The sequence below is a fragment of the Phaethon aethereus genome, assembly GCF_964289735.1.
Source record: "Phaethon aethereus genome assembly, chromosome: 14".
In the NCBI taxonomy this organism is placed as follows: Eukaryota; Metazoa; Chordata; class Aves; order Phaethontiformes; family Phaethontidae; genus Phaethon; species Phaethon aethereus.
Genome location: NC_138590.1, coordinates 945,173 through 956,485, shown reverse-complemented (window position 1 = coordinate 956,485; position 11,313 = coordinate 945,173). Strand labels below are relative to the sequence as shown.

Genomic DNA, 11,313 nt, shown 5'->3' with positions numbered 1-11,313 from the left:
CCCCTATGTTGTTGTCTGGAGCGGAGAGAAGATGGCGGCGGCTGTGAGGGGCATCGGGGGCGGACTGGGTCATAGTCTGCGGGAGCTCCGCATTCACCTGTGCCAGCGCTCCGCGGGCAGCCGCGGCGTCAGGTGGGCTGGGGCCGGAGGCGCAGAGCAAGGTGGGGGCCGGGGGACCGCCCTGCGGGCCCTGGCAACGAGGGGGCCCGGCCGGGGGTGTTGAGGCGCCGGGCTGCCCGCAGCCTGCCCGGTCCCAGCGGGCTCAGCCATGCGGATCAGCCGCTCCTCCTTCCCTCCCCAGAGACTTCATTGAACAGCACTACGTGACCCTGAAGAAGGCAAACCCGGATTTCCCCATTCTGATCCGCGAGTGTTCCGGTGTCCAGCCCAAGCTCTGGGCTCGGTACGGTAAGTGGGGGGTGCCCGCCGGCAGCCATCAGCTGAGGAGAGCTAGAGGCGAGCGCCAGAGCCCCGCGGTCTGCAGCGGAGTGGGGGGGGGAGGTTCAGCGATTAAGAGACATTGTAAGGGACATTGATGAGGGAGCAGCTGTCCACGAGGCAAGGTGGATCTTGGCCTCAGAGAAGTGCGTTACTGCTGCATGATCTGGTGAGAAGCGAAAAAAGGGACCTGTGGCTCAGAAAGTGGTTTGCCAGCTCGTGGCTGTGATCTCCCACCACTATAGGATTCCTGTACAGAAAAACGTGTTTGTTCTTTCTTTTCACTGTGTCCTCAGTGAAACGCCAAGGAGGGTGCAGAAAAGCTCCTCTGTGGAGGCCTCATTTTCTTCCCAAAGCCAACTGGACTGGACAGAAATAATTTAGAAACTCTTTTAAGGCAAATGACTCTAAGCACGAGTTTCCCAGTGCGAGCAAACAGGCCAGTAGAGCCTGCTCGTATAGTGCTTGTCTCTTGTTTGTATGTGACTTGCAGGGAAATAGACCCGCAGCTAGGGGCTGCTGTAGGAACAGCAAGTTTTTCAGCACTATTTTACTGAAGTGTTGGTGAGCATCTTGATGTGAACAGGCCAAAAGCCACCAGGTTGCTTTGGGATGTGGTGATTGCCTCTGCCCAGCTGCTGTGCAGCAAAAGTTAACAGAAGAAGGCAAGGAAATGTGTTAGGCTGTCTGGGCTTCTCTCCAAGGGAAGGGCTGAGAAAAGAGATGGTGGAAGTGATAACTTGGGCACAAGGAGGCACAGTGGGGAGTGGTGGGTGCAGAAGGGTGGTGATGGGAGCCTGGGCTGTGACACCAGTGGCACTTAGGAAACCTAAAGCGGGGCTTTGTGGTTGCCCTTGCACCAGAAAAGGACCAGGGCACCTGCCCCTTCTCTCATCCTCTGTCTTTCCTGCAGAGTTTGGAAAGGAGAAAAGCGTGCCGCTGAACAACCTTACTGTGGATGAAGTGGCCAAGGCCTTGGAGAACATTGTGAAAAGCAAGGTGTGAAGACAGACAGTAAATATGTGCGTGCTAAAGACTTGACTGATGATCTTTAATGTAAAATGTGTATCTTTAACTTATCAATTGCATAAATGCAACATGCTTACCCTGAGCTTCACGTGTTGGGTTTACAGCCCAAAGGAGCTGCTGGAGGCAATGGCAAATCCAGCAGGGTTTATACACCACCTCCCCAGTATCAAGAGCCTATCTGCCCGGGGTCAGCTCTGCTTCAAGCTCTGGGGAGGCACGGGGCAGCCTGCTGGTAGCTGTGAGGACGGAAACAGTCATATCTTGCCAAGGACCAGCGTCCCCGTGCAGACAGCACTGGTTCTTAGAGCAGGCAGTTAGACTCCTAAACAGCCCTGGGGAAAGCAGGGCACAGGGTGAACAAACTGTTTATTCCTCCTTGGAGCGCAGCGGGAGGGAAGGGAGGCGGCGTGGCCTAGGAGAAGGCAGACAACGTGGTGTGGCAGGGACTGAAGGTGGAGGCTCCCAGGGGCTGCCTGACCATGTCCAGCAGTGCTTGTGCCCGCTCCTGCAGCTCTGGGGTGTTCTGGTGCTGCTCAAGGGCTCGGTGCCCACCTTGCCTGATGAAGTCAGCAGCAGCCTGTGCGAGAGGAGAGGGGTGAGAGCTGCCTGGCTGCCACTTGAGTAGCTGCTACAGTTGATCCTGTCTGCCCAGAGCCACCACTGTGCGGCCTGGGGAACAGGGCTGGAGGAATTCCCCAGAGCCCTACCAGACACTAAAGTCCTAAGCCAGGTAGATCCAGCCATGCTCATTGCTGGATGGGAGTTGCCAAAGCTTGAAGTAAGCACAACTGAATGAAAAGAATCCCCCCCATAATAACCTCAAAGGGTACAACCAACAGGCCCAAAAACCAGTCATTCTCAATGAAAAGGAACCCCCCCAGAGGCAAAAGAAGGCTTCTGCCCTCTGCATCACACAAGTGGCCCCCTTCAGGCACATTTCTGGGTGCTGAGGAGCTGCGGCTAGTGTGGCCATGACTGACAGCGGTATTATTTAAATAATGATCCCCATCCCCAGCTTTACGATCTTGATTCTGGGGCAGGCACCCTCAGCTCTTACCTCTGGCCAGTGCAGGAAGAGGAGGTGCAGCAGCTCAAGGCACTGCCCCACCACTTCGGGGTCAGGCAGCGTGAGGGTGGGCAGCAGCAGGGGCAGGGTGGGCTCCTGGTGCAGCTGCTGGCAGTAGGCTGGACCCTTCTCTGCTATATTACACAGAACTGTCAGGACCTGGATGGAGAAGCCATGAGAACGACTGAGCAATGTAGGCTTTGTTATGGGGCAGATTCCTGACAGGCTTGGGAGGGCTCTGAAGAACTCCCCATGCCCTCCCTGGAGGTCTTGCCAGTGCTTCCCCAAAGCCACGTGCCCACCAACCGGCTGGGTTTTGAATGCTTTTTAAAAGCCTTCTCCATTCATCCCCATGCCAAGCAGATGCAGCCATACCACCCACCCCTGGGCAGAGCATACCCCCAAGACCCCCTAAAGCTTTAGGGCCTTCCAAAAGGTGGCAGCAGCCTCTCCTGGCCTGCTCCAGGTGCTGGCAGGCCTGGCCCCAACTTAACACCTGCTTTGGGACCCCTCTTCTGCTGGGACAAGATTCTGTCAAGGGTAAATACAGATGTAGTGACTTCAGGGGAGGTGGATGGTGACTCTACCACAACATGAGACCTTCTGCCAAGCTGTTGCTACCACCCCAAGTCAACTTCCAACCTGAGCACTGTGTGTGCGGGATTCATGTTCCTGAAAGTCCAGCGCTCCCCTGCCCCAGACCTGGGGCACAAGGCGAGGTCTTACCAACACACTGGCCATCTGGGAACACGGCAGGAGCTGCAGCAGGGCCGGGAGCAAGTCCAGGGAGAGCAAAGCGGAGCAGAAGAAGGGCTCATCTGCTAGGGTGGGCAGAGAAGGAACATACTGATAAAATTGAGGTTTCTGAGGGAGGTCTCTCTAGACAATACGCCATGAGTCTGCCAGCAATCAAGGCAGGTCCCAGCAGCAGCTCTGGCTCTGCTGGCAGCCCCATGGGACACTCACCCGTGAGGTTGTTCAGCAGCCAGAGACACTCCGGTACGATGAATGGATGCTGCTGGAAGAAGCACTGCAGGATGAGGAAGAGGGCGATGAGCAGGCGCTCATCCTGGATCTGGCCTTCGCAGCCCGTCTCCTCTGCGAGTAGGTTGCTGAGACATCGCAGCACTGGGCAGACAAGCTGTGACAGTGGGAAACACAAAGCCCTTTAGCTGGGCAGCATCCCCACAGCAACACTGAGAATGGCCGACACCCTGCCCGCATCTTACCAGCTCCAGGCCCTCAGGAGCGTTTTGGGGGATTTCAGATGCCAGGTCGAGCAAGAGCGAGGTAAGGGCAGGCAAGGCCCCCAGGGACAGCAATGCTGCGTTGGCTGTATGGCTGCAAAAGGAAGGGACAACGTGGTTGCTCTCAACTCTGAGGCAGGGAAAACTGCTGCAGCCCTTGCCAAACTGGAAATTGGAAGCACTCTCCTGAACCACCGTAGGGCTCATTTCATGTTTGAATAGCAGCTTGTCTCTGAGCTTAGGAGAAAGTTTAAAAGCCCTCAGCAAACAGATTCACGGGCATTATCTATGTGGGTCTGGAAACAACAGCCTGATCCTTCTTTGAGTACCCACACATTGCCTTCGTCTGCTGGGGCTGCTGAAAGAGATGGCACTGGAGCTGCCAAGCCAAGGCAGGTAGAGATTGTTGGCAGCATCCAGCCTGGCCAGGTGACACTGGGCCAACCCCAGAAGCTCAGGGGTCCAGGGAGCTTGCCTTGGGGAGTGTGGGGGATAACTCCAGATGTGGGGAGGTGACTGGGGGGCGTTTCAGAGGACTAGGAACAGCCTCCTCTGGTTATCACCCTTATCACCTGTTACCACCCTGTAAAGGAACTCGGCGATCCTGCAAACGGCATGTGTGTGCTCACATATGAGAGTGGGAATGCCCAGGATGGCACGGAAATTGCTTTCCCCAAGGGAAAGGGGTGAGGGGAGGCAATCCAGGACCCCCTGCAGGACCCCATGCCTTCGTGCCTCTCTGTTTGGCTGCCCCCAGGGAACTCAAAATGAGGAGAAAAATCACGTTTACCTACAAATGATGTAGTGGAGACACCATGCAAACTCCACGGCTGCTCCTGTCCCAGCCTTGAGGCTGGAGCAAACCAGTCGAAGCATGTGCTGGGGGAGAACAGAGTCCAGAACCAAGCTGGGGGCAGAATGGCAGAGTTAACGGAGGCACAGGCCAGAGCACAAGCAGGACAGACTGACAGGGAGACACTAGCCCTGGCTGCTGAGCAGGGAGCTGCTCTCCCCATACTGGGCTCTGCATGCTCCAGAAACACACCTGGAAGAGACTTTTACTTAAGGGCTGCAGCCTCAGGCACCACTAAGGCCCACCACAAGCTCTCCCTGTCCATGGCAGGGCCTGGGGATACTCAGGACACCTTGGCTGGGGTCACATTTTTGGCACTGGGGGCTGTCAAGCCGATCTTTTCCTTCGCAGAAATACAGCCAGAATTTCCCTGCAAGTCTACCCTGTTCAACACTGTCCTTTACCGAAATACCAGAGCTGTCTGCTCAGATGAGGCTGAGGGAAAAGAGTCAAGCCCCGCACTCTGATCTGCAACAAAACCTCCATAATTCTGGTAGGATTCTGCTCAGAATTATTAGCATCACTGTGATGGGAAAGGCGTCATTGTCCCTGGCATGCAAATACCACGCCAGGCCCCAGGGCCCATCCTGATTCAGAGTTAAGAGGCTCGGACTCACGGTATGATCTCTGCGGGGGCTTCCTTGGCTTGGACGAGCTGCGAGAGGACGTAGCCCAGACCTTCCAGCACAGCCTCGTGTGGGGACTGCAATCAAACAGAACAAAGCTAATCCCGTGTGACAGAGCCAGGAGGATCCCGGGGTGCCAGCTGCTGTGCTGGTGAGGAGGCAATACCTCTTTGTACACCAAACCAAGCAGCTGAGTGGCGCAGCCTTTCTGTGCCTGCAGAAGAGGGGGCACAGCAGGGGACTGGGCGTGATAGAGCAAGCTGTGGCCACACCAAAGCTGAGGCTGTCCACCCTCCCCATACTCACATGGGCTGCAGCTGGAGGGATGCAGGAGCCTGAATGCAGCAGCAGAGCTGCTTTGGGCGTTCAGATCTGCACATGACAGCCCCACTCACTATCTTGGCCTCATTTTCCTGCTGCCCAAGCCATACAGAGGGGAGAAGCCTGTGGCTCCCTGTGTTAGACTGTTTATCTGCAAGCCACAGTTATGGATGCGAGAGATTCAGCTGGAGAAGAGCACAAGGTGGTGACCTGAGCCCCAAAAATGACGTGCAGGAGAGCCCGTGAGAGACCCTCACCTGCAAGGGAACAACAACCCTCTGCAGGGGGGTCTCCACTCATGGCCACAGCTGGAAGGAGGCACTGACAGCCAGTGTTTGAAGTGCCTAAGAAAAGTCTTTCTGAGGCAGGGCAGGGGAAGAGCTCTTTCACCCACCTGGATGCAGGATGCCAGCACTGGAATGATGCCCTGAGGCAGAAGCTGCTTCCTCACAGCTTCACTTTCCACTACCAGATTCCCCAGTGTGTACAAACACAGCTCCTGAAACATACCCGAGAGAGCAGGTCATCTCCTTTGTACTCCCCAGCAGGACCCTGGGTAGCCAGCAAGGCCTCTGGGTCCCTGTACCCCGGGACTAGGGCACACGCTTTCCCTGAGCGGGGCAGAAGCTGTCATCAGAGGGATAAACATAGATGGATAATGCTGGACTCTCCAGCTACCCCATTCCCAGCCAGATGAACTTCAGTTTATCCTTTTTCTCTCTCTCTCAGGCTGGGATCTGATCACTTCTACTTTGGAGGTTTTTCAGGCTTCTAATTATTGCTATGACATTTCCCTGGGACCCCTCTAATTCCACAGTACTCTCCTGGAGACTGCCTGTGTGCTGGATTAAAATGTTATCATCACCTTGGGGTTGCTTCCCATCTTGTCCCTTAGCTCTGATCCTGTTGTCCCAAATATATTTGGGACAACAATCCTGTCTGCTTCTCAATGGAGTGCTGCACCAGGTGTGCTGCTCGGCTGCTGGCGAAACACACAGGCATCCCAGAGCTACTCCAACTGTTCGCTCCTTTGCCTGGATCAAACAGCACAGCCTGGAGCCACAGGTACTCTGCTCTTCCTCCCGAGCTGGGCGAAAGCCTGTCTGCTTGTTGCATGAAGGTATGCTGACAAAATAGCTGTCCCTGCATCCCAGCCTGCAGCTGCTCATTTCTTTCACTTTTCCAAGATCCTTTAAAACACCTAAACTGACCTAGTATTTCTGCTTTACCCACTACACAGACACCAAGGTACCTCCTGTCCAGGCCCAGCCTGCATCAAGAGGCCAGACCATACATCTGATGATGGAGCCTGCAGTCCCTGCTTCCCCAAACGCAGCCTGGGGCTCAAGAGGAGGAACCCATTGCATATGGGGCAAACCACTGTGTCCTGGGCTGTGGCAGGAGGATTTGCCTGGCCTGGATGAGGCTTGGGAGCATTTAAGTACAGCCTGCAGCTACCTGGAGGAGGTGCAAACACGATGCAACCAAACTCCTCTTGGCGTTGGGTCAGGGCACAGTGAAGAGTGTCTCCATATTTCCAAGACTTGGCCAGACAAAGCCACGCTGCCCTGGACTAGCACCAGGGACAGTCCTGCTCCAAGGGGAAGGCTGGGCTAGGGACTTCCAGAGGGCCCCTTCCCACGAGCACTCCTATGTGGCCATGTTAGGCCAAGGCTAGCCAAAAGAGGTCAACACCCAACTGCTACCAAAGGATTATCAGCTGCCAGAGCCCTGGCAAACACAAGCACGGATCTTACTGTGAACTCAACGCTGTGTCCCGAGAGGTAGGTGAGGAGATAGGAGGTCACTGGCAGACATGCCTCAGCCACAGCAGGGTCACTGGAGTGGGAGAGCTCATGGAGACAGTGGCCTGCCTCCATCTGCATGTCAGCCAGGCTGCTGGTGAAGAGCCCGATGAGTGTCCGGATGCTGCCGTCCAGCCTGGTAGAACACAAAGGGTGCTGTCACTCCTCCCTTCCCACCCTTGGCCACACACCAGCTCACCCACACAACAACTGGGACAAAGGGCCACTCTGGACATGACACAGCCATGCAGTGCCAAACCTGGGCTGACCTGACAAACTTCTGCTGGGTCTCCTTGTTCTGCAGAGCCCAGCGGAGGCGGCTGAGTGATCTTTTCCTGTCCTCTGAACCCCTCTGCACACCTCTGAGCAGCTCAAGAACCTATCCGAAAAGTAAAAGATGAGTGAATTTCAAGCAGTGCCAGGGTTAAGATTTCATCCCGCTTATCCCAGAGGCAAAGAAACCCAGGGCACAAAGATGGTCACCAAGAACCTTGCTGTTCCTCGCTGTGTCTGGCAGTGTCGCAGAAAACACTCCCCAAACCCACCTCCACCCAGGCTCCTCCGCATGCCTAGCGGTTGGGGAAGACGCCAGGGACCCCCATCACCACGGAAAACGTCATGCTCTTCACCTCATCCTCCGAGAGAGGGTCCGGCATGATCCCTGCTCCATCCTGTCCACCCTCCTCTGCTGCGGTGTCCTCCCGCAGAAGCCGTTTGCTGACCAGCTGCTCCTGCCGCCGGGCTTTCCTGAGAGCTGTGATCGAATCAGTCCCTGTCACCACCTGCCTAGGTCAAGACGCTTTTCCATCCCACCAAAGAGCGTTATTCCTTTAAACGGGGAAAAGCTGCCAGTTCCTCGTTGCACAAGCCAGGGAGGGACGCACGAGGTGGCGAGTGCATTTCGACCTTGCAGGGCTGTGGGGCCGGGCGCTCATCAACGTGCGAAGCCACAGCTGGGCAAACCGGTACGGAAGCGGGACAGAGGTGTGAGGACCAGAGCGGCCGCACTGGGAGGTGGTTGAGGAAATGGGGCATCCAGGGCAGAAAACCCACGTGGGTTTAAAATGCTTTCCCAGTCGGGCAGGGAGCCCACAGATGCTGACCACCCTGTGCACCCCCAGGATGCGTGGCCAGACGGGGCGGGGGGCCGGGGCTCAGGCTGGGCCCCGCTGTGGGGCAGAGCTGGCGGCCACGGGGGGTCCCACCAGCGGCCCCACCACTCACGGTGGGGGCCCGCAAACCTGCCCGGCCCCCTCCGGCCCCGAGCTCTCGGCCCAGGGCCCGGCCCCGTCCTGCCGCGCCGCCCCCTCCCCGCCCGGGCAGGTCCCGGCCTCGGTCCCGGCCTCGGCCCCGGCGCGGACCTGCCTCCTGCTCCCGCCGCCGGGTCCGCAGCTCCTCCGCGCTGCAACCGCCGGCCCCGCGCCGCCGCCGGCCCCACATGGCGGCCGGGGGAGGAGGAAGGAGGCCGGGCCGGGGCGGGAGAAAGGCGGGGAGGGCCGCGGGGAGGAGGCCGGGCAGGGCCGGGCCCGGGGCGGGGCGGCAGGCAGGACCAGAGCGCGGAGGCGCCGGCCGGGGCCGCCGGCCGGTCCCCGGGCGGCCCCGGGCGGGGGGGCCGGGGCCCTGTTGTCCCCGCCGAGGGCTCGGCCGGCGGGTCCGGCCGCAGCCCGAGGAGCCCCGGGGGCCGGGGCCCAGGCACCCTGCTGCCTCCCCAGCTCCGAGGCTCCCTTCCCGGAGCATGGGCTCTGCCGGGGCACCCCTCGCTGTCCTGCTGCTGCAGCCTCAGGATGGAGCTTGGCCGGCCCCGCTGCGCGGCTGGGTCGCGGTGTAACCAAGGTGATGGGGAAATCAAACGATAGTTAGAAAATAGGATAGTAATAAAAGACGTAACTATAGGAATAGGTTATGCATCAGTGTTATACACCAGCAGTGCTGCTAGAGGACTCACCTGACCCTTCCCATCTTGATTTAATTATCAAGGAATTAAGTGTAACATTGTGATCATGGGATTATGTTCTGTTCTAATAACAAGTAGTCAGAAAGAAGGAATACCTTGGTCAGTTCTATGGTACGGTGGGTAAGTGATTATTCATTCTATAGTCCTGTCTTAAAACAAAGGACTGTGGGGTGAATGATTGCATATTGGGCCGATAGCCCGTGAAAGCCTATTGAGTGTTGCCAAGTTTAAGTGAGCTTTGTGGGAAAGGTAATTCTGGCAGGGGGAGATCGCGACCACCGACTCAGAGACCACCCACTCAAGAAACCCTCCGACTCAAAAGATTAAGGAAGTAAAATCCCAAGAAATTATAGTGAGCATGCGTGATCGTTTACATGGTAGGTGAGGAATACTTAACCAACCATTGTATGGATACTTGATGAATATGTATTAATCTTGTAATCATAGACCTATAAATGTTTGATTTTTGAACTGATTGAGCGAACACGATTTAGGAGGAGCTATCCCCCGTGTTCCCGGCGCCGTGAATAAAGAATGCCTGCCTTTTAACACTACATTGGTGTTACGAGGTTTATTCCCGATTTCGGTGACAGCGGGGAGCGCGTGGTGACCCTCCGCAGTGTCAGCGGTCACGGCGCTGGCTCCGGGGACGGGGTGCAGGGCCTGCACGTGGGGACTAGAGACGCGTGTGCGTGGCGGGGGGAAGCCAGCCAGAGGATGAACTCCTCTGGCCTCGCAGGGCTGAAACCAGCCAGCCTCCGGGCGCAGCCCCCACAGGGCTGGGTTGCATGTTTGTTGAAGACTAAAAAGCCCAGAGACTTGCCAGAAAGATAAAACAATGGGTCTTGGTGTCCTGGGATCTTCCATGGTGCTGCCGAGAACAAGAAAGTCATCACCCAAAAGATGGCTCCAAACCCACATGTCTCTGAAGCGGGCTGTGGCTGGCCACCAAGACAGAACAACTCATTTTTCCCCAGAAAAGCATTTAGAGGAATTTGCAGCTGGTGGCCAGGAGTGAGCAATTAAAAGGTACCAGGCCCAGACAGAGCTGCCAACCTCCCCAAAAGGACTAGTGAGGAGAACTCAGAAAGGCTGCTACGATTTTTCCACGATGCACACGGCAGCAGTTTTGTGTAACCCGAGTATGGAGAAAAGGAATCATGGAATTCCTGAACACCTCTGCACAAGGAATTGCTCAAGGAAAGGCAGCAAAGCAGTGCAGCACTCCACCTGAGACATCAGGAACAAGAAAAGGAGCTGCAGCAGATTTAACGACCAAAAGGAGACCGTCCCTTCACCCATCCCAGCAGCAGCGTGCCAGAGTGTGTGGGACAGGCAGCTCCTGCCCCAGCTGTTGTCGCACGGATAGTGTCTCTCTGTAATCCCGCATTAACAACAAACTGGGAATTGCATCTTCTATCCACACAGTTTTGTTGCCTTTCTGAAACCCTTTCTGGAATCCAGCATAGGCAGAGAAATTCCCAGGGAAGAAAAAGTCCCTGACAGATCTTTCCAAATGCCTGGTGGTCTCTGCTCACTGATGGAGAGCCCTAACACCTTTGCGTAGGCACAGCCACCAGCGGCCAAAGGAGCATGGGGCAAGTGATGGGAGTTCCTCGGCCAAGCCAAGTAGCCAGCTTGCCAAGGAAGCCAACCTTGAGTGAAGAAGTGCCCCTCACAGTGTTGGGCTGCGCACACAGTGGATGGGAGTTTGTCCCATCCCCATCCTACATGGGGTGCAGACATTGGGGACGGGTCTGGATACCGGGTATGACAGTACTGTACCCTTCTGCATTGCCTCCTGCAGGGTGCTCTGCACCCGGTGGGCTCCAGGCACAGCAAGCCCAGAGCATCTGGAAGCAAAGGTGTGTTTGGGCTGTTCCCGAGAGTGCATTTAGGGCATCTTGACCACACTCTTCCCTCATCCTTCTTAGGAAAGTGAGCAGCATTGGCACCTAGACCAAAACCCTCCCC

At 56.6% G+C, this 11,313-nt stretch overlaps 2 protein-coding genes across 2 annotated transcripts; one reads left to right on the top strand and one right to left on the bottom strand.

Moving 5' to 3' along the window:
• The first annotated feature begins 25 nt into the window (after positions 1–25).
• NDUFA2 (NADH:ubiquinone oxidoreductase subunit A2) lies at positions 26–1,467 on the top strand. Its single transcript, XM_082006295.1, has 3 exons — positions 26–132; positions 302–408; positions 1,352–1,467. Exons 1-3 carry the CDS (start codon positions 32–34, stop codon positions 1,441–1,443), a joined length of 300 nt encoding a protein of 99 aa, XP_081862421.1. The 5' UTR covers positions 26–31; the 3' UTR covers positions 1,444–1,467.
• A 412-nt stretch (positions 1,468–1,879) lies between these two features.
• Positions 1,880–8,825, bottom strand: TMCO6 (transmembrane and coiled-coil domains 6; the record flags this gene model as incomplete). The annotated part of the gene is made up of 12 exons (XM_082006349.1): positions 1,880–2,044; positions 2,525–2,692; positions 3,260–3,354; positions 3,500–3,674; positions 3,763–3,874; positions 4,571–4,687; positions 5,251–5,336; positions 5,975–6,079; positions 7,338–7,521; positions 7,655–7,764; positions 8,015–8,139; positions 8,747–8,825. 12 exons carry the CDS (start codon positions 8,823–8,825, stop codon positions 1,880–1,882), a joined length of 1,521 nt encoding a protein of 506 aa, XP_081862475.1.
• Between the last annotated feature and the right edge of the window lie 2,488 nt (positions 8,826–11,313).